Raw genomic sequence first — 27,868 nt, forward strand, 5'->3', positions numbered from 1 at the left:
TGAGTTTAGAAGTTCAAGACCAGCCTGGACAGCATAGCGAGACCTCGTCTCTACAAAAAAAATTTTAAAATTAACTGAGCGTGGTGGTGCACGCCTGTAGTCCCAGCTACTCAGGAGGCTAAGGTGGGAGGATCACTTGAGCCCAGGAGGTTGAGGCTACAGTGAGCTGGGATCACACTACTGCACTCCGGCCTGGGCGACAGAGCAAGACCTTATCTCAAAAAATAAAAAGGTATAGTGCATAAAACTATGTACAGTACATAATGCTTGATAGTAGTAAATGACTATTACTGGTTTATGTATTTACTACACTTTTTATTATTTAGATTGTGCTCCTTCTACGTATAAAAAATACTAAGTCAATTGTAAAACAGCCTCAGGCAGGTCTCTCAGGAGTTATTCCAGAAGAAGGCATTGTTCTTATAGGAGAGGACAGCTCCATGTGTGTTATTGCCCCTGAAGACCTTCCAGTGGGACAAGATGTGCAGGTGGAAGTCAGTAATGTTGATGATCCTGACCCTGTGTAGGCCTAGGCTAATGTACATGTTTGTGTCTTAGCTTTTAACCAAAACATTTAAAAAGTAAAAAATAAAATTTTTAATAGAAAAAAGCTTATAGAATAAAGATAGAAAATATTTTATACAGCTATACAGTGTGTTTTAAGCTAAGTGTAATTATAAAATAGTCAAAAAGTTTTAAAAATTAAAAAGTTTATAAAGTTAAAAAGTTATAGTAAGCTAAGGTTATTGAAAAAAGAAAAATTTTTATAAATTTAGTGTACAGTGTTTATAAAGCCTACTGTAGTGTACAGTAATATCCTCCTCAGTCTTCATATTCACTCAAAACTCACTCACTGACTCACCCAGAACAACTTCCAGTCCTGCAGGCTCCATTTATTGTAAGTGTCCTATACAGCAATATCATTTTTTATCTTATACTGTATTTTTACTGTACCTTTTCTATGTTTAGATATGATAGATAAGTATTTACCATTATATTACAGTGCCCACAGTATTCAGCACAGTAACATGCTGTACAGGTTTGCAGCCTAGGAGCAATAGGCTATATACCATCTAGGTTTGTGTAAATACATCCTATGATGTTTGCACAACAACCAAATCACCTAATGATACATTTCTCAATGTAGTCTCCATTGTTAAGCAACACTTGACTACATACACATTAATGATAACCACTAACATTTACTAAGGGCTAACCATATACCAGGCACCGTGCTAAGCCCTTACATGGGTTATCTCAATCCTACCAACCCTATGAGGTTGGCGGGAACCTGCTGGTCGGTGACATGTGCTGCTCTCTCCTTGTACCCTCCTGCCCCAACTCCAGCTCAGAAAAGAGAGCAACCAGCCAGGCGCAGTGGCTCACGCCTGTAATCCCAACACTTTGGGACGCCAAGGTGGGCCGATCGCTTGAGACCAGGAGTTAGAGACCAGCCTGCTCAGCATAACGAAACCCCATCTCTACTAAAAATACAAAAATTAGCTGAACGTGGTGGCACACACCTGTAATCCCAGCTACTCAGGCTGAGGTCGAGAATCACTTGAACCTGGGAGGTGGAGGTTGCCGTGAGCCCAGATTGTGCCACTGCACTCCAGCCTGGGTGACAGAGTGAGACCCTGTCTCAAAAAAAAAAAAAAAAAAAAAGTAAGTCATGGTTGGCTCTGGAACCAGCCCTGAGAAACATGTCTCCCAATTTTCTTGCTGGTAACTAAAGAACAAAATGCATGCATTATATACCTCTGATTCCTCCAGACAATTTTGCAAGACATCATGTTCTAACTAGGGAGGACTTCCTTTGGAGAACTTTGGTCTTGTCAATTCTTCTGATGTGACAGGTTGATAACAACATCTTTATCCTTGTTCTGCTAAAAGGGAGAGTTAGAGCACAGAAAGGGAAGAGATGACTTCAAGGTTGCTGTCTGCATCAGGAGCCAACCCAGGAATAGATGACTGTCCATGCTCCACACTTAATAGGATCATTTGTAATGTCCACTGAGCAGGCTCATTTTTCACATTCACTTGAACAGGGCTACTTCTAAGCTCTTCAGGCTTTAGGAATTGGAATATCTACAAGAAAAATTGGTTCAAACCACTTATGAATCATTACAGGTTCCCTAGGGCTTTCTGGACAAAGTCCTTTTAGATCAGCTCACAGGAGCTTCAGGATCCAGTGCATGGTGTCTTCTCCAGGCTCATTTTGTGCCTCTCCTACCCACTCCTTTGGCTTCAGCCATTCTGGATGACTTGCAGTTCTCTAAACACATTGTGCTCTTCCTGCCTCTGTTCTGCTCTTTTCTAATAAATTTGCCTGCTTCAAATGCCCATTCTTCCTTAAGTTAATTCAAAGCTTCACTGTAGTATCTCTATGAGAAGCCTTCCCTGAGACCTATTCCCCTCCACATGGCCCCCCTGCAAGGCTGGCTTCCCCACCAGAATGAATAGCCCTTGGAGACTGGGATCACATCTTACTGGACATTATATTCCAAGTGTCCAGCATGAAACCTGGCAGAGAGGGATAAGATACTCTGTGGATGCTGAATAAACTCCGTTTGAGTGACCACTAAACTCAGACCACCTGAGCCTACAAACATCGCTTCCACAGTGAGATCCGGCTCTGGCAAGCACATTGTGGTCCCAGCCTAAGACAGTGGTCATTTTCCTTGCTCTTATTGCAGAGGCTACATATGGAAAACCAAACCAAGGGGCCAACAGAGAAGGCAGTCAGGTCCAGGGTTTGTAAGCAGAAAGAAGAGAGATGATGATGAACAAACCTTTGGAGCAAAACAATTATTTTAAGTACCAGGCTGGCACTTTCAAGTTCTTGTCTTGCCTTGCCAAACCTGAACATTAAAAAAGACCTGGTCGGGTATGGTGGCTCACGCCTGTAATCCCAGCACTTTGGGAGGCCGAGGCGGGCTGATCACGAGGTCAGGAAATCGAGACCATCCTGGCTAACATGGTGAAACCCCGTCTCTACTAAAAATACAAAAAATTAGCCAGGCGTGGTGGCAGGCACCTGTAGTCCCAGCTACTCGGGAGGCTGAGGCAGGAGAATGGCGTGAACCCGGGAGGTGGAGCTTGCAGTGAGCGGAGATTGCACCACTGCACTCCAACCTGGGGGACAGAGCAAGACTCATCTCAAAAAAAAAAAAAAAAAAGACCTTACAGGCTGGGTGCGGTGGCTCATGCCTGTAATCCTAGCACAAGGCGGGCAGATCACCTGAAGTCAGGAGTTCGAGACCAGCCTGGCCAACATGGTGAAACCCCATCTCTACTAAAAATACAAAAATTAGCCAGGCATGGTGACAAGGGCCTGTAATCCAAGCTACTCAGGAGGCTGAGGCAGGAGAACTGCTTGAACCCAGGAGGCGGAGGTTGCAGTGAGCCAAGATCGCGCCACTGCACTCCAGCCTGAGCAACAGAGTGAGACTTGGTCTCAAAAAAAAAAAAAAAAAAGCGAGGTGGGGCGGGCGGCCGGGTTCAGTGGCTCACACCTGTAATCCCAGCACTTTGGGAGGCCAAAGTGGGCAGATCACGAGGTCAGGAGATCAAGACCATCCTGGCCAACATGGTGAAACCCTGTCTCTACTAAAAATACAAAAATTCGCTGGGCATGGTGGCATGTGCCTATAATCCCAGCTACTCGAGAGACTGAGGCAGGAGACTAGCTTGAGCCAGGGAGTCGGAGGTTGCAGTGAGCTGAAGCCTGGTGGCAGAGCAAGACTCCATCTCAAAAAAAAAAAAAAGACCTTACAGACTATCCAGTCACCAGTTTTCAAACTGTGCTTCAAGAAATCCCCAAAGTCCAGAGATGGGGACCTTGGGATTCTGACCCCCAACTCAACCAGAGAATCTGTTTTATTTACTGGGCTTCTCATAAGCTGTCATCTGAAGAAACAGTTTTCAAGAAAGACTGAAAAAAAAAACCTGGTCTAGTCTAATTCTCCTGCCCACCATTGTAGGCCTCCCTACAGCACCACTAAGCCATTGGACAACTGTTTAAAATCTTCCCGGGGACTGGGAACTCTCTACCTGCTAACTGACCTGCACCACACTGAGACAGCTCTGAGTGAGCCAGTTCTTCCCCACCCCTAGCCAAAATCTGGCCTCTTCTCACTACCTTCACCTCCTTCTGCCTGCTGTAGATGGAAACTCCTAGGAGAGTCTTCACTTTTCTACCTAACCACCTCTCCTGCTGATAAGCAAAATAACTCTCAAGTTGCTTTGGCATCTCTTCAGCAGAACTGTCTGTCTTTAGTTATATGACCCAAAACCCCAGCCCCTCACCCTCTGGCTCACCTGCATCTGGACAGACTAGCCAGTGTCACCAGTGTCTGCCTCACAGTTGGGGCCTGGAGTTGAGCCCAAGATGCCTTTGTGGGGTAATCAGAGTGGATTCTGGGTGGCCATCCCTTGGGAGTTGGCATGGCCCACCTGGAAGTCATTTCCCCCCATAGCCACTTACTAAAGTCATCTCACTGACTCCACCTTTCCTGGCCCTCGTCCTTACTCCTACCTTGCTATCTTCCCATAATCTGTTGTCAAACATTGCTTTTCCTGCCTAGAACTTTAGTCCTTTGGACCTCCACACATAGCCCCATTTCATCTGGCTGGTTTCAGTCCAGTGCTCCCATCACATCTGGACTTGAATCTTCACTCTATTGCCCAGAACCCATGTCCCTCCTAACAGATGTGATATTCACGTTACCTTGGTCCTCTTCTACATCTGCCATGGCAGTAACCATAGCTTAGTGGTATCCTCTCAAGATCTTCATTTACCCAAAAAATATTTGCCATGGTTTGAAACAATCACTACTGGGTCACGCTTGATATGTGGTCCACTGTGACCCCACATCATGTTTGTTACTGCTATTGTTCCCACACTCACAATATGGTATGGATCCCCATCTTGCACTCTCATTTCTTCAACCCACATTCAATCTCCCATTTTGACCTTGCCTCTGGTCAGGTAAGAAGTAGCAGACATGTCTTACATTTTGGCACTAATTTTGCAGGGGAAGAGAGGGAGCAGAGAGGTATTTTGCTGAATCTCACTTGTTGTGTGACCCCCAAAAGACTCTCTGAGATGCCTAAGTTTCTTTCATTTGATCTTTGAATAATACCTTAAAAGTAATATTATTCCTTTTTTTCTTTTTTTTTCTTTTTCTTTTTCTTTTTTTTGGACAGTCTCACTCTTGTTGCCCAAGCTGGAGTGCAGTGGCGCGATCTCAGCTCACTGCAACCTCCGCCTCCAGGTTCAAGGGATTCTCCTGCCTCGGCCTCCAGAGTAGCTGGGACTACAGGTGTGTGCCACCATGCACAGCTAACTTTTTGTATTTTTAGTAGAGATGGGGTTTCGCCATGTTGGCCAGGCTGGTCTCGAACTCCTGACCTCTGGTGATCAGCCCGCCCTGGCCTCCCAAAGTGCTGGGATTACCCGCATGAGCCACCACACCCGGCCAATATTATTCCTGTTTTACAGATGAGGACACTGGGGAAACAGCATCATAGATGTGAAGAGTCAGGACTAAATTAGAATCTCAGTTCTGCCTTTCATTCACTGTCTGGCCTTAGACAAGTTATTCAATCTCTCTGAGCCTTTGTGTTCTCATCTGTAAATAAAATAATAATGGCCCTATCTTAAAATATAAGAAAGGATTAAATGATATAGCAAACACAGAGTGCTTAGCACTATAATGAAAGTGCAAAACAGTAGCTGGTTAAGTACCTTTTCAAGGTGCACATCTATACAGAGGAGGAGGAATTTCTGTTTCTGGAACATAAATCTCCTAGAACATAGACCTTTCATTTCTAGAACATGTTTCTTTTGTACTATTTTTCTACACCATGTTTCTATTTTCAGAAAGTCTCTTCCAGGAATTTAGAGAGGCTTGAGCAGTGGTAATCATACCAGACCAGGGGACAGACATCAGGAGTCTGGGAGGTGGGCAGGTGAGCAGGCAGACCCAAAGCCTGGCAGCTAACATCTAGGTTGGAAACCAGGTAACGTCTGGAGTTTTTGGGCCAAGGTGCAGGCCTGCCTGATTATTTGTAGATGGCTTATCTGAGACAAAGTTATTCCTGGTTACAGATGTCTATGTATTTAGTTCCTTGGCAACTCATTAAACATAACTGTTTATAGTTTAAAGAGACCAAATCCATCTAACCTTGTCATTTTCCTACCTGGCTGGGCATCAGAAACACCTGAGGCACTTGTCAGAGCTGTCCATTCTTGAGCTTCACCATTGAGATATAGATTCTGTTGGCCTGGGGTGGGGCCTGAGAAACTATTAGGCTGGTGCAAAAGTAATTACACTTTTTGCCATTTATGTCAAAAACGCAATTACTTTTCCACCAACTTAATATTTTTCTTTTCTTGTAACTCTCCAGGTAATTCTGAAACTGAACCTGATTTGGGAACCCCTGCAATAAGTTTTTACTTTTACTTTGCACCTGAGGAAAAAGGCTCCAAACCAGGTGAAGTGACTTCCCCACGGTCACACAGGGTATCAGTAGCAGCATTCCTTCTATCTCTTTGTTCCAAATTTTCTTTGCACTTCAGTCCAAGGCAACCCAACTGGAAAATAGCTGAAAAAGACAAGGATTTTTATTATTGTCTTCCTCTAGTAAAGATTTCTTGGATAAGACTAGCTGTTCCCAGCATGCCCTTAGGTAAGACCTCTATGGGGCAAGAGAGGAAAGCCTTCCCAGATGCCTGGAGTTCAGATGTTTTCCTTGTTTGATTTTGAAAACCGAGAATTTCCCTGGCTCATGACCCCTGGAAACAAATGCTGGATTATCTGTTGCGCTGGATTATCTGTGCCTGGCCCCTGCAGCTGCATAGAGAATTGTGTGTTGCCTGCACAGGCTGAAGCTCTCCATCCATCCTGTGTGCATTTTGTACTCGCCTGTGGTAAGTGAGCAGAGGGAGATGATATATGGAAAGCCAGGCAGGCAGCAGTGGCAGGGGAGGGGGGTTGAGGGGTATGAGGGATTGATGGGAACTCAGCTACAGAGCTCAGTTGGGAAACTCACACCCCATTGGAGCTGGGATTGATTGCTAGAACTTTCTCACCCTTCTCAGTTTGTCTCAGAGCCAGCAGCCTGCACTGTGTCCTCTGGGTACCCCTGTGGAGAGGGAATTGCTCTCAAGGTCAGGGAAGCTCGGGTCTCTCAGTGATGGTCTACCTCATGCCCTCTTCCCAGAGGCAGGCAACTCTGCACTCTAGAAGCCGAGTGACCTTCAGACAGCCTTCTGTTTCCTAAACCCCTTTCTTCTCTCTGTACTTGGCCTCCTTCTTATCTCTTTTTCAACCCTCAGCTCACACTAAGTGACTTCCTCCCTTGGGTGCTATCTGTAGAATGTGTGGAATATGACCTGCCCCAGCAGATTTTGCAAGGGTATCAAAAGAGTGAGTGAGAAGTCTAAGGTGGTGTCAAGGTTACTGAGGATGGTCGATGTACTTAATGCTGCCCATTGCTTTAACATGGATGATAATGAACACAGATGTCTTCATTATCATCTACTTTCCCAGGAGAGCATTTTTTAGAAAGTGTCTAGCCCCAATTCAAACTGACTTGTTCTTTGCCTAACTTACTAACAGTATATTTGCTAAGTGCTCAGGCAGTGTCAGGCAGAAGAATAGACCCTGTGACTGGAGCTGGGAGACCTGTTTTTGAGTCTCAGCTCTGCTTGCTTGCCTGCTTGCTTGCTTGCTTTTTAAAGACAAAAGTCTTGTTCTGTCACCTAGGCTAGAGTGCCTTGGAGCAGTCTCGGCTCACTGCAACCTCCGCCTCCCAGGCTCAAACAATCCTCCTGCCTCAGCCTCCTGAATAGCTGAGACCATGGGCACGCACCACCGCACCTGGCTAATTTTTGTATTTTCTTAGTAGAGATGGGGTTTCACCATGTTGCCCAGGCTGGTCTCTAACTCCTGAGCTCAAGCAGTCTGCCACCTCAGCCTCCCAAAGTGCTAGGATTACAGGCATGAGCCACCCCACCCGGCCCAGCTCTGCCATTTCAAGCTATGCTTCTTGGCTAAGTCATTTCACCTTTTGGAGCCAATACTCGCATTCCAAGGTTGTTGCAGGACTCAAAAATGACCAGAGTAGGCCGGGCATGGTGGCTCACGCATATAATCCGAGCACTTTGGGAGGCTGAGGCGGGAAGATCACCTGAGGTCAGGAGTTCAAGACCAGCCTGGCCAACAATGGCGAAACCCTGTCTCTACAAAAATTAGCTGGGCGTGGTGGTGTGTGCCTGTAATCCCAGCTACTCAGGAGGCTGAGGAAGGAGAATCACTTGAACCTGAGAGGCGGAGGTTGCAGTAAGCCGAGATCACACCATTGTACTCCAGCCTAGGTGACAGAGCGAGACTCCATCTCAAAAAAAACAAAAAACAAAAAACAAAAAAAAAAACAGAGTAGTAAAAGCACTTTGTAAACCAGAACATTCCTTACAACTGTCAGTTGCTGCTACAAGGTAACATGGGAGGAGGCAAAATAAATAAAACCCCAATTCTAAGGGCTTATAGTCCAAAAGGGAAGACACGACCTCCATGGGCTTAACCAAGGAGCACATCTGCAAACCACTGAGAACTTTTTGTGTCAAGGGCTCCCCCCTGAGGAGGGTTGGTTCCAGGCAGCTGGTGTAATTTAGGAAAACTTCCTGGGAAAGAAGAGCATACCCTTAGTCTACTTAGCCTTAGGCAAAGCGGAGCTCCTACAGCTGCTTCTGGAAAAGGCCCCAAATGCAATTTGATGACATTCTGGATTAACAACTGCAGGAAGTCACAAGCTGTACTTGTGTGGAATCCAGACTCTACGGGGTGCAGCATGAGTCTCCACCAAGAAGTGGACTCCACCCACTGAATTGCTGCTTCCTGCTGCAGCAGACACAGCTTTCCCATCTCCTCGACATGAAGCCAAGATGGGACCCAGAGAGAGCTGCAGTGTAGGGTTTGGAACATCATCTAAACATGGCCAATCCTTTCTCCCTACTTGGTGGAACTTTCTTTCCAGCCCCTCCGTCCCTCTCTGAAGGGAAGAACAACTTAAAAGCTCTAGAAAGATAAACCTCCCTCTCTCCCAGGGGTGCTGAGAAGAAGAAATGAGAATATGCCTGTCAGGGAGAGGCATACGTAAGGTTTGCTGAATGGTTTTTATTGTCATGATTCATCATTGGGCTGATCTCTTTCTCTCCCTGTGTCTCAGTTTTCCACATACTTCGAGGAGATTAGACTAAATGATATCCAAGAACCTTTCCCTTTTACAAGCCACCCCTCCCTGACCTGTTATTCAATAATATTCCTCTGTAGCCAATGGGACACGTGGGCCCAGTGGAAGTTCCTTAGAAGACCGAGGCCTTTGTCACCACCCACAAAGCAAGGGGAAGGTCTGCAACTGGCCAACATACAGTGCCTGACATCTAACGGGCCCTCAGTAAATACTTGTGGAATGTGGAATGTAAGAATGAATGAACAAATAGAAGAAATTGATGTGTTTTCACACCGCCATAATAGTTTAAATCATAATTTACTACCATTATTTTATCTTTTTTCCTTTTGAGACAGAGTCTCGCTGTATCACCCAAGCTGGATCTCGGCTCACTGCAACCTCCACCTCCTGGGTTCAAGCGATTCTCCTGTCTCAGCCTCCTGAGTAGCTGGGATTACAGGTGCAAGCCACCATGCCCAGCTAATTTTTGTGTTTTTAGTAGAGGCAGGGTTTCGCCATGTTGGCCAAGCTGGTCTCAAACTCCTGACCTCTTATGATTCGCCCGTCTTGGCCTCCCAAAGTGCTGGGATTACAGGCATGAGTCACTGCGCCCAGCCATAATTTACTACCATTATTGCTAAAAGATAACACCCAGCTCTCTGGGGACCATAAGAAACCCCCATCCCTCCTGGCAACTCTGAGGCAGGGAGGCAGGTGTTACCGAACACACTTGGAGAAGGGATGCTGTGCTGTGGAGGAAGGAGGAGGGCGCATCCAGACTGGGGCAATCTGAGGGCTTTCTATAGAAAAGCTTTGAACTAAGTGGGGGTTGCTCCAGGCAGGCAGCCCCAGAGGCTGAAATGGAGGCACCCCAGCAGCAGAGAAGGGGTTAGGGTTGGACAGAATTTCCTGGGCAGCCTTCATGGTGGGTTCCATGGAAAGCTGAGCCTGCAACACTGGTGAAACCACCCCTCCCCCACAACTATCACCTCCACTCCTGGGGCACCCCAGGCTGGGAACTAACCCAAGTGGTTGGAGGCGACAATGCCTACTGGGGCCATGTTGAGGGTGAGGTCTGAGGGCTGTGAAATTGTCTTCAGGCACTTTATGCACACCAGGCTTCCACCCCAGCCTCCAGTGGTCTCCTTCCCAAGATGGAAGAGGTGAGAGGAATGCCTCTACCTTAAGGGGAGATGGCTGGGAAGGAGGAGGAGCTTGGAGCAGAGAACACTGGATCCTGAGGTTCTTAGACGCAAGAGGGCCCTCCCCCTCTCCGGAGGGAGTGAAACCCTCTGAAGTCCATGTCACCCGGGGCTGGTAACTTCTGCTTGCACCACTCCCTCCTGAGAGAACAGCACAGCCATCCAGGCTGCATGGTTGGACAGCTCTGATATGCCAAGCGCCCCTTCATATTGTCCTGGGTGTCTGCCCACTGCTCTCCAGGACCCTGGAACAAGCTCAGTCCCTCTTCCACACAAACACCTGCTGGGTGTTTGAAGGCAGCATCCCTGAAACAGACTGACCACAGCCTTCTACTGTTTACAAGTGCTATGACATTTGATTCTCTCAGCTCTTTTGTGGGGCAGATGTTGTTGTTGTCTTTACTTTAGAGAAGGTGAAATAGGCTCAGAGAACAAGTGCCTTGTCCATGGTCACACAGAATTTTAGTGCATATCCTTGTCAACCTTGTCTTCCCCTGCCATCTTCCCTTGAACCTTGTCTGCTTCAAATGAAAGGAAGTCTAAACTCAATTCCTCTGACTGCCATAAGGGTGCCCATGGCATTCTCCTCAATGGGCCAGGATGGAAAATCCAGGATGGATGATCCTGCCTCCTGGGCAGGGAGGGGCAGAAGCTGAAATGGAAACTCTTTCTTGGGAGAGAGTGAGTAGAGGGTGGGCCCTATCAGGCTATAGTAGCTGCCAGACATCTGGTAAGGTGAACTGAGGGTGCAGTAGCTCATTCTGGGGGGCAGGGAGCGAGGGGGGGAACTTTCTTGGCATAGGAAGGGCTGGGGAGTCCCCAGGAAGTGGCTACTCTGTATCAGTGGAGTCACTGGATACAGGCCTACAGCGAGAAGGCACAGGAAACTGGTTCTGATAAGGCACTTGGAGTGGTACTTGGTATGGCTAGAAGATGCTTTCATGGTAGAGGTGTAGAAACTGAGGCCCAAAGAGGGGCAAGGGCTTTCCCAAAGGCACACAGCAGGTAGACACCACCCTGCTGCCACTCAGAGTTCCCACTGCGAGGGGGGCATGTGCCCAGGCTGAGTAGTGGAAAAGGGCACATCCTCTCCTAGGTCCTCACTGGCTCATGCCAAGCTTCAGAGATGAGACTTGTTTGAATTCTTCTGGAGCCATTTATCATACTCAGGACACAGTGGCAGGGAACAGAGCCCATCTTGTGTAGGGCTCCAGTGCTGTAGGGTTACAGTGTCTCATCAGAGAGGGCAGAACCATCCCAAGGCCACACAGCTAAATTACGGTAAAGCCAGGACACTGTTCTCCAAGGTCTGGGTCTTTTCAGCCCCAGCAGAGCCTCTTAGAAGAGCTAGTCTCTCTAACCAAGACTGAGAAGGGCTGGAAGAGGGTACAGGTAGTTGAGAGATCTGGGCTCTCTTGCTTCCCCCAACCCTTCCACCTGCCTCCCATCCCACAGACATCTAGGGACTCTGAAGATGAGCTGGGAATTTCTGATGTTCCTTCAAAATGAATCATCTCTATTTCCCACAGTGTAAGGTTCTGTGCTGTTCACTCTTCACCAGAAAAACTCCTGCCTATCCTATAAAACCCAGCTCAGAGGTCCAGAAAATGACCCTGCACAAAGCCGCAGAGGAAGGCACATCAAATTCTGAAGAATCTTCCAGACCATGATCTCTGACCACAATGCAATATAATTAGAACTCAACAAGAAAAACATAAACCTCCCATAGGCTGAAAAACTGAAAAACACACTTTGAAATCATTCAAGAGTTAAAGAGGAAATTACATTGAAATTTATGAACTATTTAGAACTGAATGATAAGGAAAACACAAGCAGTTTCCAAATCATTTCCCCTATGAAGTCAGCCCTGACCCCACATGGCTCCTCAGATGGCTCTCCACCCTCCACCCACTTCTACGCCCTAGGAGGCTGACGTCTATGGGCTGCAGCAACAGGTTCCCTTGTTCTTAGCTTCTGGGAGGATTCAGCTAGTGGGGGAAACCTGGCCAGAGATCAAAGGGAGGGAGAGAGGGAGGAGAGTGAGGCCTCTTACTTGCCCCCTGTCCTTGCCTGTATGATTGCTGTGAGCTGGGTATGCCCCTCCACCTTAGGCCACAGCAGCCCCCTCCTCAGAGCTCCCACTTTCACCAGTCCTTCCCAACACTCCTGCAACCTAGGGTTGACAGCCTCTGCTCTTGTGAGCCTTTTGGTGATACACTGTGTGGTTTCCCTACACCTTGACCATACCTGTAAATAATGTCTTCATTAAACATACCCATTCTGGGTGTTCCATGTGCTTCCTGCAAATACCCCGACTCTTACAAAGTCCGTCAATCCACAACCACATTCTCACTTCTGGATGACTGAGCTCTGACCTTGTGTATCTCTGTGTGTTGTCCCCTTTACTGACCTGTCAGCACCTGAGGTCGGCAACCAGGTCAGCTTTATCACCCAGTCCCCTGATCTGATATGAGTGGAGAGTTATACTCAATAAAGATATTGATTAGGATATCAAATAAATAAAGAAGCATAGTTTAATTTGCTTCATAAGCAAGTGTTTGTTTATAGGGGATTCAGGGCAGAGAGTTAAGAGTCAGACATAAAAATACAGAGAACTTTAGACTGGGGCAAAAATTGGTGCTCAACAAAAGAACATATCCACAGTTCTATGAGCTGGGATTCTTTCTTTTATTTTAGGTTCAAGGGTACATGTGTAGGTTTGTTATATAAGTAAACTCTGTGTCATGGGGATTTGGTGTACAGATAATTTCATCACCCAGGTAAGCAACATAGTACCTGGTGGGTATTTTTGTCTCATCCTCCCTCCTCCCGCCCTCCACCCCCAAGCAGGCCCCAGTGTCTGCTGTTCCCCTCCTAGTATCTATGTATTCTCATTGTTTCGCTCCTACTTATAAGTGAGAATATGCAGTAATTGGTTTTCTATTCCTGTGTTAGTCTGCTTAGGATAATGGCCTCCAACTCCAGCCCATGTTGCTGCAAAGGATATGATCTGGGTTAAGGATCTAGCGTGTTCTCATGTCATCCAGCAAACAGAAGGTCCAGACACAAGGGAGGTCCAGTGTGCCATGGTAAATGCCCACCTCTGGCCCCCAACTCTCCCCCACCTGCATCTACTCACCTCCCACCCCTCCAGAGTGGCTTCTACGGCTAAGCTCTCTGCTTTGGGCTTCCTACCCTGGAAGGCCTCCAATCTTCCTTCCCATCCCAGACAGAGCGGCCAACTGGTCCCTGGGCCTGGGGGCCACAGGGTGCATTGACTGCTGGTGGCATATCTGTCTGTCCTCGAAGGAACCCAGGTGGTAGGGAGAGCAGATCAGATCTTGAGTGGTTTGGATTTGTCGGAAGGAAGGAGGGAGAGAAGGTATTGTAAAATGGAACAGCTGGGATAAGGGTCTGGAGATAAGAAATGGGGTGACTCTGGGTGAGGAGCAAGGAGAATCAGCCCAACCTGAGCCAGGCTGCCTCCCTGGTGAGGAGATGAAGTTTGTGATTTGAGCGCTCTTCTGGGCCTGTCCCTCAGGGGTGGAAGGACTCAGCTCATGATTCCCAAGGCGTTCATTCATTCCTTCACTCACTCATTCATTCATTCATCAAGTGGGTTTGAGTTCCTGTTATGTGCCAGGAGCTGAGGATATGGACACATAAGTGGATAGGACAGTCCGATCCCTTATTGGGTCCCGAGACAAGTGTGACGCAGACGATTCTAGGAGGGCAAAGAAACCACCCTTATCTAGCAGCTCTTGTTTCTGCTCCAGAAGAAGCCGAGCATTTTCCCATTTTACTGTCTGGGAACCTGAGGCTGCCTCCTTGGTGGAGGTCCAAGGAAGCACCGAGAGGGCGGGCAGCTCAGTTAGTCCTTTGTCCAAGGGGAAGCTGGGAGCCCCATATGGACTTTCCGGGAAGGTGGGGGCGAGTGCGTCTGTGTACTGGAGTGGAGGGGAGTCCCCTTTCTCCGCCCCTCCCCGCCCCGTGGCCGCGGCGTGGCGGGGCCGGGGCGGAGCTGGCGTCGCCCCGGGCAGGAGGGCGGCCGCGGCCGGCAGGACAGGCAGACGGACAGGCTGACAGGCGAGAGAACAGGCACTGCGGGACCGGCAGGAGAAAGGCGATCCTGTGGCTGGGAATGTGACCCCACGGCCAGAGGAGGACCCGTGAGTGTGCGCCGTGCCCCTGCGGCCTCGCCGCGCACCCCGCCCGCCTGACTTCCACTTTCATTTCTTCGGCCGTCCTGGCGTGGCACAGTCCGGAGGAGAGTCTCGCCCGAAGGCAGGCTGGCCGCTGTCCTGGGGCTGGCGTCCGAGGCTCAGAGCTTCGAAAGTTGCAGGGGGGATTGTGACGGGGGTACGGGGCAGAGGGCAGGGGTTGGGGGCGTGTTTTCGGGGAGAGGAAATGTCAGGCGGGCTCCTCTGGGTCCTACGACCTGCCTGGCCCTGGGAGCTGGTTTGAGGGTGCAGGGAAGCCGGGGGTGGGCGTGGGTGGCTGCGCGCCGCGAGGAGAGCGTGGAGTCTTCGCCTCTACTTTTTCTCTTCGACCTCTGTCCTGCAGAGCGTCCCAGGCTGGATTCTGGGTTCAAACTGGGGCCATCCTCTGGCCCAGATCCTGAGCCAGGCCCAAGGAGTGGTAGATGTAGCCTAGCAGGGGGCTAAATATCAGAAACAGGCAGGGTCACCCTGCCGTCTTCATTTGAGAAGCCCAGATCCGCACCCAGGGAATGAGCAAGCCACTGCCACTCCAGGAGTGAAAGGATAGCCAGCACTGGGAAATGGGGGCTAGGAGGGGGAACGGCAGTGGTTCAGGGAGAGACAGAGGTTCTGTGACAGATAGAAACTCAGTGAGGGCACGGGGGTGGGGAGTGAAGGGAGTTAACCCTGTGGCTAGAAGAGCACCTGCCCTGCACCCACCCCCTGAGCTTACATTTTCCTGGAAAGAGACCCAGGCCTTGAAGTTCCACCGGAGTAAGGTGGAACTCTAGCTCACTGGTCAGGACACCCCAGCTGCTGTGCGGAGTCAGTGTGTTGGGGACAGGAAACAGGTTGGGCTGTTTGGTGGAGAAGATGCTTCCACTGTCCTCCACTCCCCTCCTCTTCTCTGTCTCCACCATTCCATTGATGAGCCAGTGCAGGAAAATGGTCTTTTACTCTTGGTCATGAGCTGAGCCCCACCTTATCCCAGTTCCCAGTTCTGCTTGTAACTTGCTATGTGGACACAGGCTCCTCAAGTCCTCTTTTTAGGCCTCAGTTTTCTCATCTGGGCCTCAGTTTCCCCATCTATACAAATGAGTTGGGCCAGCTGATCTATCAGGGCTATTTTAACTCTAAGATTCTAGTCTAAGCTTTCCTTAAAGCCTGAACACTGACTTTGTGACAGGCCTTGTCCTAAGCTGGGGGTGGGTTGGGGATGGAGTGGAGACTGCAATGACCAAAAGCAGCCTCTACCCAAGGAGAAGGAGATCTGAGTTCAGGAGAGGAGGCTGTGGGAGGAGGTAGCAGCCAATCTGAGGATGTGTGGTCAGGCAGGTGAAGGGATAAGAAAACATGCAGAGGCGAGAGAGTGGAGGCATGTTCAGGAATCAAGAAGAAGCCCAAGGTGGTTGGTGTGGGGAGGTGGGAAGTGGGGCAGGAAAGGTAGGACAAGGTGCTGAATGCCAGGGTGGGGGCCTATTTCTAACTGTCATAAAGGGGGCCATGCAATGTGGGGAGCCCAGGAGCCCCGCCTAATTGCAGTGTGAGGGATTTTGGAAGAACTTGCCCTAAGCAGAGTTTAAAATGGAGATGGCAAATGAAGTGCAGAAATCTCCTCTTTGCTCTGGAAACTGGGGTCCCACCCTGGGGACTTCTTTGGGTGAGAAGTTGAAGAGTCAGGATGGATGAGATGACCTTTCACATCTGTGAGTTTTTTTCAAGAGAACAAGTTCCTGCTGAATGGCCTGTTTCTACTCTCCAAGCTGCTCTCATTTTACCAGACTGCCCCCATCCTGGCCTGCCTTTGTGGGTTCAAGGAAGGACCTTTGTCTCAAACAGTTCCCCAGCTAGTTTGACTTCTTGCCAGAAGTAATACCCCTCCCCGAAATATGTGCCATCCCTTTGCTTTTACCCAGTTGTCACCTGGTTCCCACCCTCCCTTCCCCAATCCTGTCCCAGGGTTACCAGAGATGTGAGAAAGGACAGTGCTCCAGCATCAGTCAGAGGTCAAGCCCAGGCTTTGTCTGGCCATAAGCAAGCCTCAGGGTAGGGCTAAAGGCTAGAGTCAGGGCTCACACTTGCCAGAGCCCAGGTCAGAGGTCAGCGTGGAACCAAAATGCAATTCTTAGCTTATACTCAGCCTTAGTGCTCAGTCTAGGGGCAGGGGCAGTGCTTAGTGTGTGGCTAAATTCTAGTTTTGGTAGGTACATGGGTCTGCATTTCCCAGTAGCTCACACACTCACAGTTGAGATGACTCAGGTCTTAGAAACCTAGCTATAGCAGAGTGACCCAGGACCTGGATAGGCCAAATCCATGATGATACAGGGGTCACCCAGTAAGCCAGTGGCAGAGCTGGGACTAGAACCCAGGACTCCTGCCTCTGAGCCTAGGGCCCTGATCACTGTCTCCCAAAGTCTGTTCTGAATCTGGGATCCTTAAATTCTAGGAGGCAAAGTAAATTTGCCTGAGCTCTAGATGGGCCCTCCTGGGTGCATCTGACTACACTCTTCTACCTCCCAGTGCCAGGCACATAGTAGTTGCTAGAGGAATGTCTACTGAGTGTCAGGTGCAAGGGGAGGAGCCAGTGGCTTGTTCAGATTTGGGGCTGGAGGAGGCTGGCTTGAGGGGAAGGATCTCCAGCTGTTGTCAGAGGAAGCGATGCCCTCATTGGCCTGCCGCCCTCCCCCTCCTCCAGTGCTTGCAGCCACACTCAGAAGCCGCCCAGCTGGCAGTGGGAGGGCCCTTTCCTCTTTCAGGGTGAAAAAAAGGAAAGGACATTTTTGGTAGAAAAGTTCCCTGCTGCTCCCTGGGAATCCCCGGTGGCCGGATGGACTACGGGATATCCCAGAGGAAGCCGAAAGCCACCCCCGACCCCCCTTCACCCTGCCCCCAGCACAATGCTGCGAGGCTCTCCCACGCTGCACCAGCTGGCCAAGGGGGCTCCCAGAGGTCATCTCGTCCAAGCCCCTGTCTGCTGGTGGGCCTGCAGGGAGCCTCTGTGACCTCTCTTGTGACCAACAGCAAGTCTGAGGGGCACCTGTTTAGAGCCCAGGCCCAGCTCTGCAATGAAAGCAGAAAAGAGACAAAACAAGATGGGAGGACTGTGGGGGCTTAGCAAGGTGGACTAACATAGCCTGGAAAGAGGGCGGGGCACTGGACCTAGGGGCTGAGGACTTAGATTCCAGGCAGAGGATGCAGAGGTTGAGCAAAAGCTGAGAGGTGACAGGGAAATGATGAATTGGGAAGTCAGAGCCCAGATGATAAGGCCCTGACCGCCAGCTCCCCTATGCCCTTGTCCCTGGCAGGGTATCCTCAGGTCGGAGCCCCTGGACAGCAGCCCCAGGCCCAGCTGGCCATGGCCCTGTGCCTGAAGCAGGTGTTTGCCAAGGACAAGACGTTCCGGCCGCGGAAGCGCTTTGAGCCGGGCACACAGCGCTTTGAGCTGTACAAGAAGGCACAGGCCTCTCTCAAGTCGGGCCTGGACCTGCGCAGTGTGGTGAGGCTGCCACCCGGGGAGAACATCGACGACTGGATCGCCGTGCACGTGGTGGACTTCTTCAACCGCATCAACCTCATCTACGGCACTATGGCCGAGCGCTGCAGTGAGACCAGCTGCCCGGTCATGGCCGGCGGGCCCCGCTACGAGTACCGCTGGCAGGACGAGCGCCAGTACCGGCGGCCGGCCAAGCTCTCTGCGCCGCGCTATATGGCGTTGCTCATGGACTGGATCGAAGGCCTCATCAACGACGAAGAGGTCTTTCCCACGCGTGTTGGTGAGTGTCACCTGGCGGGGAGGGAGCCACTGGGAGCCCATTCCACAGATGAGGATTTAGTTTGATATAGACCCTCTGCAGGGTTGGGAGGTGATTTTCATCCCCATTTTGCGGAAGAGGAAAGCGAGGTTGAAACAGGTTAAGTGTCTTGCTCAAGGTCAAGCATTTGCTAGGACTTCCTGACTCCCAATTTGGGGCTTTTCTTTCTTTTCTTTTTCGTTTTCTTTTTTTTTTTTTTTTTTTTTCTTTTCTGAGACGGAGTTTTGCTCTTTCACCCAGTGGTGTGATCTCAGCTTACTGCAACCTCTGCCCCCCGGGTTCAAGCGATTCTCCTGCCTCAGCCTTCTGAGTAGCTGGGATTATAGGCACCCACCACCATGCCTGGCTAATTTTTGTATTTTTAGTAGAGACAGAGTTTCACCACATTGGCCAGGCTGATCTCGAACACCTGACCTCAGGTGATCCACCCACCTCAGAGGGCTTTTCTTTTCTAAAGCATAAGTGGTCCCACCAAGGACCACTCTGGCAAGACCACAGATGCTGTGATTCTCAGAACCTTCCAGAACAGTTGCCCCGGGGTGTTCATAGCTGATTTGACCTCCAGCCTCCCGGGGTTCTCTCTGACTCCTGGCCTCAGGAAAATGAAGGAGTTGATGGTTGGGTGGGCCCTGAGGGTATCATCACCTCAGATTGGGGCTCTGAGGGCAGAATTTTCCCTTGCCAGGCACAGGCTGTGGGGCCTTTTCTTATCTCAGCTGGGCAGCCTCGGCGGGTGAGGGTAGGGAGGGGAGATGAGTGATGTTACCCAGGCACTGCTTACCCACTCGAGGGCAGCAGGAGGGGGTTGTTGGTCCAGGAGCTGAGCAGGCATGACACTGTGTTCATCACACCAGCCGCACCTGTAGCTGGGCCCAGCCCCCACCTGGCCTGGAGCTCATCTCTGCAGAGGCTGTGTGGATCAGCGGTGGGTGGGGCAGGGTGGTCAAGCCCTGAGGGGAGAAGTCTGAATGCTGAAGGAAGCTGGGCACTGAGTCACAATTCAATGCCCACAGCTCCTCCCCAGCCAGTGGCCTGCTGTTTCTTGTACTGTCATGCCCAACAAGGAGCACCTTCATTTTACATAGGAGGAAACTGAGGCTACTGAGGGAAAGTGCACTGAACTGGGAGGAATTCCGAACTGGGGCCCAGATCTGTGGGAGCCCAGGACCCCAAGTCTCGATGGGCAGGATATGTCTGAGGAATCTGAGCTGGGCTGGAAGGGCTCAGAGGGAGGGAAGGCTGGACCCCACCTGGGAATGGTGAGGAAGAGGAGGGGGTCTACGGAGCCGGGTGGGCCAGCTGTGGACCTGAATGTAGATTCATAGTCCCTGCTGGCCATACCTCCCTGGGCCTGTGGGACTCCAGGTATAGATGCCTAAAACCCTGGGTGACTGCCACACAGAGAAGAGGGCATAAGCCACCAAGATCTCTGCCTTGAGCATGGGGGACTATGCAGAAGCGGGGCCTTTTTCATGGGTCCCAATATCTGTGAGGGTCGCTGCAGTGCACTGCAAAGAGGGTTTGAATCCAGTCTCCATTCTGCACTGATTAATAGTTATGTGGCCTTGGGCTAGCAGCTTCACCTTTATAAGCACTTCTGTTTTATCGTATCTAAAATGACGATCAGACACATCAGGCGAATTGTTCTAAGGATTAGAGGCAAAAGGTGTGAAGGGCCCAGCACAGGGCCTTGCTCATAAATGGAAGGTTCTTCGTGTTGTTGAATATTTGAAGGAATGAGGGCTGTCTGAACTAATTCTTGCAGAATTCATAATTTCCAGGATTGGGGGTCTGAGGACTTCTGTGTGAATGTTGAAAAGAGGAGGGACACAGGGTGGGGCTAGAGAGGGAGGTCAGGATACGATCATGAAAGGCCTTGAGCAGCGTCCTGCTGGGAAGTTAGGACTTAATCCTGAAGGCCCAGGGATTTTTTAAATGGACCCAGTTGTTGAACACTCCTTGGAGTTGTATACAAGAGTGTGATGTGAGCATCTCTGCAATTGCACATATTTCTGGGGAGAGTTTAGGTCATAACTTTTATCATAGTCTAAAAAGTTTTGGTCAGTGACCCCCACAAGTTTGCAAAGCCCTGCTTTAGGTGATGGGAAAATGTGGAAGATGATGTATATTCCAGCAGGGCAGAGCCACAGTCAGATTTGTGCTTCATTAAAAAGAAAAGTATGGCCAGGCACAGTGGCTCATGCCTGTAATCCCAGCATTTAGGAGGCCGAGGCGGGTGGATCACCTGAGGTCAGGAGTTCAAGACCAGCCTGACCAACATGGAGAAACCCTGTCTCTACTAAAAATACAAAATTAGCTGGGCATGATGGCACATGCCTGTAATCTCAGCTACTTGGGAGGCTGAGGCAGGAGAATAGCTTGAACCCGGGAGGTGGAGGTTGCAGTGAGCCAAGATCACGCCATTGCACTTCAGCCTGGGCAAGAGTGAAACTCTGTCTCAAAAAAGAAAGAAAAAAAGAAAGGAAAGGAAAGGAAAGGAAAGGAAGGAAGGAAGGAAGGAAGGAAGGAAAGAAAGAAAGTATGGGAGAAAGTCAAACCACTCTCTATTTTCCAAAGGGAAGTGTACTAAAAAGTGTGCTGGGGAAAAAGCCATCCTGGTTGCCTGTGTGTGGGAGGGAAAAGTTGAGCAGAGCTTTGGCACCAGGATACTGATCCCCTTCTGCCCTCCCCTGCCCTCTAGGAGTTCCCTTCCCTAAGAACTTCCAGCAGGTCTGCACCAAGATCCTGACCCGCCTCTTCCGAGTCTTTGTCCATGTCTACATCCACCACTTCGATAGCATCCTCAGCATGGGGGCAGAGGCGCACGTCAACACCTGCTACAAGCACTTCTACTACTTTATCCGCGAGTTCAGTCTGGTGGACCAGCGGGAGCTGGAGCCACTGGTGAGGCCAAGCCCTACCACCCTCCCCTACCAAGGCTAGCCTCTTGAGTTTTCACATCCAAAAGCTGCCTGCTTTAAGTAACTCCAATGCCCAAGTAGATAAATTAGGGGAAGGCAATTCATTTAACAGTGAATTCTGTACTTCAATAGAGAATTCATTCAAGTGTCGGTTTACAAACACAGATCTGCAGCCTAAGAGTTGGGGTTGCTGGGGGAAGGGGCCAGGCTCAGACAGAAAAGCAGCTAGGCCCTATGGTTTGGGAAGGGATTGCCTAGTAGGCCGAGCTCTAATTGACCCCTCCCTACCTTGTGTCTCTACAGAGGGAGATGACAGAGCGGATCTGCCACTGAGCCCAGGTCTGGACTTTTTTGGCCATCAGATGGACGATCTGAACATAGGGTGGCTGGCAGAGGGGACCCCCAGGAGCCTGAAGGAATCTGAAGGCACTGGAATCACTCCACACACCCAAAGCCTCTGGACTTCTGGTTCTCAGGAGTCTGCCTACCTGTCGCCCTGACCGCTTGTGGATGGAGAAGGAGAGAGCATCTAGGCAGGCAAACAGAAGGGAAGTGGAGTTAAACCTCTGGCATGAAGTCTGGGAGTAGGGTAGGCTAGGGGGTTTCTTCTGTGACACTTGACCCTTCCATGCTGTTTCCCAAGCCTATTGAAGGAACGTGGGTGTGGCCGAGGTGGTGGCAAGAAAGGTGCAAGAGAGTGAGCAGTCTGCCTGTGAGTGAGCACAGATGCTGGGGGGTGTGTGTGTGTGTGTGTGATTTTCACTGTGGGGTGTGTCTGTGAGAGCTAGCTGCCTTACCCCTCCTTGGCACATAGTAGGCCTTCCATAAATGTTGGATGGATGGATAAATAGATTGGGACCATCAGACCATGACCACTGTAGGAGTGATGACAGCTCAGCGTCCCCACTCAGTGTATCTGACCGTGTGTGTAAGTGCACAAAATGTGGTTGTAGATGTTGGTCTACATTCAAACCTTCCAGGCTACACTCTTCCGTCAGCACGAGTCCTGGAGAGCTGGGGGAAGGTAGGAAGAGGAGCCTTGCCTTGAGTTCCTAAACCGACCCACTGCAGACACAGGCTCTGATTCTCTTACCCAGAGATGCCCATGAGCTGACATTTTACTCATCCCTCTGCCTCCAAGAAGGCCTGTATTATAGGTGTCCTCCTGGGGGTTGGAGATGATCCCTCAAGTACGCAAAGGTCCCCTGGCCCTTCATCTGGGAATCATATACTCCACTCTAGCTCCCAGAATCTACAGACCTGGCTCCTTGGATCTGAAGCCCAGCACAAAATAATCCCCCAGTCCAAGGAGCTTGTGGAACTTGAATTGGGAACTTTGGGGTCTTGTCTCCCATCCCAGCACATTGAGGATGTAGTTGGTGAATGGACTCTTCCAGGCATGGAGATCCTCCATCCTAAAAGTACCTGCCTCCTTCCCAGCCATCCCTGATGCATTCCAGCCAGTTGGATCTCATGGCACAGCTATCCACAGGGAGACTGGGATGTTCACTCAGCACTCCATTACTCAGTACCTCCATACCCAGCCCTATACGCAGACCCACAGGTGGGGAAACTGAGGCAGGAACAGGGTTCTGCCTTCCCAGAGCCTCCACTCTGGGAGGCCAGAATGGAAAGCCAGAGGGAACCTGAGAATCATCCAGTCTTACTGTCTCAATGTACATACGAGGAAACTGAAGCCAGGAGAAGAAGAGGGAGAAACTGTCCAGGGCCTCATAGGGAGGCGTTCATGGAGCTGGAGAAACCAGGGATCCTGACCACAGGGCCCATCAATTGCTACACAGAGATACACATGGAAAGAGGGTTTAACAGACCCTCTCTAGGACACAACTGTTTTGCTTTGAGCAATAATTTCTAACCTGAGGCCAACATGTCCCACTGCCCCTTGGGTTGGCTGGGGTTGTTTCCTGAGCCAAGCATCCAATATCATGCCCCACTCAATGGCCTAGAAGCTGCCTGTACTTTGGGGAAACAGATGGAGCTCTTGGGCCCAGCCAGCTTGGCCTGGGACTTCTGCCTCTGCCGCCTCCAGAGTGGCCTGGCAGCTTTGCCAGAGGCTGTAGAGCGAGGGTAGTAGGAGCTTTCCCCAGAGTGCTGTGACTTGCATGATGGATTCTAGGCTGTGGCAAGGGCTGACTTCTGGGATGGGGGGAGGGTGGGAAAATTTATTTTTATGAAACAGAGGGAAGACTTTATTGTTGTTATTTTTGGTAAAATAAAAGGCAAACTAAAGCAGCCACTGGTGGGAAGCGGTGATCTGGGTGCCACATGGCTCTTGGCAGACCATGGAAGGAACTGAGCCAGAATGGGGCTGGGAAGGCTTTTTGTCCTGAGGTACTGGACCATGTGGAGGGCTGGCTGGTGTGGTCATGTCTGGCCCAGCTCTCTAGGGTGGGGACACCAAGATTCTCCTGGGGCTCTGGAAATTCTAGACCGGGCTAGGCTAGGACGCTTGGGGTGGAGAAGGCTGGCCTTTCTTTGCCTTCCGGGAACTCAGTCTGATAGGAATCGTTCCTTGTTTCATCTCAGGTTGCCTGGCATTGGCTATTCTCTTTTTTTTGTTTTTTTTTGTTTTTGTTTTTTTTGTTTTTGAGATGGAGTCTTGCTCTGTTGCCCAGGCTGGAGTGCAGTGGCGTGATCTTGGCTCACTGCAAGCTCCGCCTCCTGGGTTCCCGCCATTCTCCTGCCTCAGCCTCCGGAGTAGCTGAGACTACAGGCGCCCGCCACCACGCCCGGCTAATTTTTTTGTATTTTTAGTAGAAACGGGGTTTCACCGCGTTAGCCAGGATGGTCTCAATCTCCTGACCTTGTGATCCACCCGCCTTGACCTCCCAAAGTGCTGGGATTACAGGCGTGAGCCACTGCGCCCGGCCTGGCATTGGCTATTCTCACTCCACCCCCTTAATCTAGGTGTTTTTTTTTTTGAGGTAGTGGATAAAAGGACAGAGTGGAAATACAATCCCAACACTAATTACAGGACAGGAGGCCATCCTGAAGAGGAAGATACTTGTTGCTGGCTGGAGCTACAGTGGGGGTGGCAGGACATGGGCCTGACTCCTGAGCTTACTCCCCAGTAGACATCTGCATCTATTGGCTCAGGTCTTGCTGTCATTCCACTGCCCCTAACTCACAAGCTGCCTGGACAGGAATTAAAAAGCAGCTTGGTTCTTAAGAGTCAACAAAGGCCCACCTAGAGCTCTTCCTTCTTCCTGCAAAGGAGCCAGCCTGGCTTTGTGCAGAGGCTCTCCTGGGAGGCAGAGGCATAGGTTGTAGTCCCATCCCAGTTCCTGAAGTTCCATTGCAAGCCCATTCCCCGTCTAGTCCCCATTCCTTCATCTATTTTGTTATCAGTGATGGGAGTGAAGGACTGATTGATTTCAGCTCCTTCATTATATAGTCTATGAATCATTCACAGTCATGATAACAGCTAACGTTCATTATGTGTCAGGTACATTTCTAAGTGCTTGACATATAATAGCTTGTTGAATCAAGTGTGTCTTTGGCCAGCTGCCTTGCTTCCCTTCCAGCCCCCAATATCCCTCCCTTTATTCACTCCTCTAGAATCTGGAAGGCCCTCCATTCTGCTGCCTCTTCCTCTGGCTCACCACAGGAGGCCCAATCCCAGCATTCTAAAAGGGTGCTATTTCTACACCTCCTATGACAGATTGCTCACTACCTCCTCTGTCATTGGACAGCTCAGAATGTTACAAGTCCCATGCTTTGGGTTCACGGTCATTTTGAAATATGACCATGGCAGTGAGAGTAGATTTATCTTAGAACTGTGTGACCCAAGACCTGCACCTTACATGGGAATATCTGTAAATACATTAGGAAGCTGACACAAAATTGCTTTGAGAGATTCACAGAAGGATGCTTAAAGAATAGAAAGGAAGAGAGGGGGAAAAGAAAGAGATAGAGCCTTAATGATGCAGATAAAAGAGCACACTCCCATGGGGCAAAACCTAGTAACAAAGGGTCCTGGGAGGCAGAGTGGCAGCTTGGTTGAGAAGTCAGGCTGGGCTTTGTTTTCCTGTTGGCTCAAGATCCATAACAAAGCTGGGCATAGTGGCTCTTGCCTGTAATCCCAGCACTTTGGGAGGCTAAGGTGGGAGGATCATTGAGCTCAGGAGTTTGAGACCAGCCTGGGCAACATGGCAAAACCCTGCCTCTAAAAAAAATTCAAAAATTAGCCAGTCATGGTAATGCATGCCTGTAATCCCAGCTACTTGGGAGGCTGAAGCAGGAGGATCACTTGAGCCCAAGAAGCAGAGGTTGCAGTGAGCAAAGACGGTGCCACTGCACTCCAGCCTGGGGAACACAGCGAGATCCCGTCTCAAAAAAAAAAAGAAAAATAATTCCAAAACAATATTTGGAGCAGGGACCTAGGTGGTAAGCCACCCTCTCCAGCCTGGCGCAGAGCATCCACCTATTGAGTAAAGGATGCCGCATCACCCTCGGCTCCCATAAACACTGCAGCCTCTGAGTTTTCCTGTTGCCACTCTCCTCCCTACCCCACAGCAAGCTGTGGAATATGTGGTGAAATGAGCCACAGGCATGACTAGGGCTCCACCTACTTTGGGGGAGCCCTCTTTCCTCTGAGCACCCCCATAGCCCTCAAAGACGTTAACTTAATTTGATGGCCATGTGAGGGATGTAGCAACTTTGAGAACCTGGAACATAAGTCCTGAGTCTCTTGAGCTATTGAGACAGGGAACAGGGAAGGGAACAGGCCAGCAGGGCCTCTGAAGACTTGAAGCTTGGGTGGGCCTCCACGGAAGATAATGAGTGGGAGAAGTCAGGATACATAGGGGCCCTCAGGTTGGACCACAGGATTCCAGAAGGGAATGAACACAGAAGCTTGATCTTCCGCCTCTCCAGCCTTCACCCAGATTGGGAAATCTAGCAAAGTCCTGAATGTTCACTAATATTCCCAATCTCCTTCCATCATACAGATGAAAAGACAGCCCCGAGAAGACAGGGAACAAATGTTTGTCAGGTGGATGATGGGAAGCAAGTCCCTGGGGCTCTTTAACTAGCTTTGCTTACCAAATCCTCACGATAATCCTGAGACAGGCAGGGAAGGGATGTTTACCTCCAACACTCAGAGTCAGCACCTGAATTAAATCCCAGTCCACACTCTCATCCTTTCTCATCGCAGCTGCAGACTTGGGAAGGGGATGTGGGGAGACTGGTTGAAGCATTAACCTATTTACAATTGTTTTTCCCCAAGAAATGAACTTTTAAAAGTTTTAAAAATTTTGAACGACTGGGGGTACTCAAGGAGAAACTCTTATGGTGAAATTCTAGGCACTCAGACTTTTAAAGAAATTGTACAGAATTGGCCCCCGTTTTAGAAAAGACTAGCAGCATTTCCCCACATATAAAAGGCATTTTAAAATTCCTTCCTGGCCTGCAGAAGCTCTCAGTACATGTTAATTACACCTGTCGCGCCCGGCCTCCTCCCTTCCCGGGCTTCTCCACCCTCCATTCGGAAAAGAAAGCGCCGGAGGAGCTAAGCCCCACCCCCTTGCCAGCAATCTCCCCTCTCCCCGCCTCTTCCCTGTCACGCCTGCGCAGTTCGCTCAGCTCAGCCCCCTGCCCCCAGGCGGCCCTGGCTAGCCATCAGGGCGCAGGCGCAGCTCCGCCCCCTCACCCTCCTCTCTGGTCGGGCCCACCCCCTGGATCTAGCACCGCCTCTTCCGCGTTCTCGGAGGAGCGATCTGCAGGTAGAGGTGCGCGCGACTGCTCCCCGGCGGGAGCCAGCGAAGGTAAAAGCGAGACCTGCGAGGTATTCCTCCGAGCTAAATGGGCCGGGGTCTGTGAGTGAGCTCGTGTGCCCGGAAGGGGGCAGTCAGGGCCTTCACGGCGGCCCGAGGTCACGACCCGATTCAGCTGCGGAGGGACAGCCTAAGGGGACGCTTTTCAGGACTGTCCCGAGCTGTCTACGACCTGTCGGGGCTCCGTCTGTGCCTGGGGTCGGGGCGCGGCCGGTGTCCGAGATGGCGCTTATTCTGTGGCCCGTTTGAGACTCAGTCTGTCCCAGGGATCAGGACCGAGGCTATGGCTGCGCGCAGGGCTCAGGCAGTCCAGTGTCATGAATAGTTTTTCACGTGAGGAATTTGTGAAATCTGTGTACTGAGTTATTTTTAAGTTAATGGTTTTCATTTATTTTCAGTATTTAAAGGCACCTGCCTGTGTGGGTGGCTGTCCACAGGGAAAGGTAATAAGAGTGTCGGGTGCACCCTGTCTTCCTAGAGAGCTCCAAGCTCCCTGTCAGTGGCAGATCAGAGGCAGGCAGGCTCACAGGAATGAAGTGTTGTTAGAAGTGCTCAACTTCAGGGTCAGGGAGTCCTGGGTTTAGATCTCATCTCTTCCACCTCTTAGCTGTGTGTCCTGGGGCAAGTCTGCTTCCCCTCCCAGAGCTTCACTTTTTTCCCTAGGAAATGGCCATAATAGGGTCATTGTGAAGGGTGAATAGG

The 27,868-nt window shown here is 50.2% G+C and overlaps 2 protein-coding genes across 5 annotated transcripts in view; both read left to right on the forward strand.

Moving 5' to 3' along the window:
- The first annotated feature begins 14,614 nt into the window (after nucleotides 1-14,614).
- Nucleotides 14,615-23,624, forward strand: MOB3C (MOB kinase activator 3C). Its single transcript, XM_054489134.2, has 4 exons — nucleotides 14,615-16,344; nucleotides 17,944-18,411; nucleotides 21,152-21,354; nucleotides 21,675-23,624. The coding sequence occupies exons 1-4, from the start codon at nucleotides 16,320-16,322 to the stop codon at nucleotides 21,702-21,704; spliced, it is 726 nt and encodes a 241-aa protein (XP_054345109.1). The 5' UTR covers nucleotides 14,615-16,319; the 3' UTR covers nucleotides 21,705-23,624.
- Nucleotides 23,625-27,047: 3,423 nt separating this feature from the next.
- Nucleotides 27,048-27,868, forward strand: part of MKNK1 (MAPK interacting serine/threonine kinase 1) — a 46,189-nt gene continuing 45,368 nt past the window's right edge. For all 4 annotated transcript variants that reach the window (XM_054489188.2, XM_054489237.2, XM_054489183.2 and 1 more), the window contains exon 1: nucleotides 27,048-27,157. The gene's annotated coding sequence lies outside the window, so the exon portion shown is untranslated. The remainder of the gene's footprint in view (nucleotides 27,158-27,868) is intronic.

This window comes from Pongo pygmaeus, chromosome 1 (assembly GCF_028885625.2).
Source record: "Pongo pygmaeus isolate AG05252 chromosome 1, NHGRI_mPonPyg2-v2.0_pri, whole genome shotgun sequence".
NCBI lineage: Eukaryota > Metazoa > Chordata > Mammalia > Primates > Hominidae > Pongo > Pongo pygmaeus.

What these genes read in the sequence shown, in the direction of transcription:
- MOB3C (XM_054489134.2), top strand. Translation starts at nt 16,320, where the DNA reads ATGGATGAGATGACCTTTCACATCT. An exon ending in GGTCTTTCCCACGCGTGTTG is followed by an intron (nt 18,412 to 21,151) that starts GTGAGTGTCACC and finishes CCTGCCCTCTAG; the next exon opens with GAGTTCCCTTCCCTAAGAAC. An exon ending in AGCGGGAGCTGGAGCCACTG is followed by an intron (nt 21,355 to 21,674) that starts GTGAGGCCAAGC and finishes GTGTCTCTACAG; the next exon opens with AGGGAGATGACAGAGCGGAT.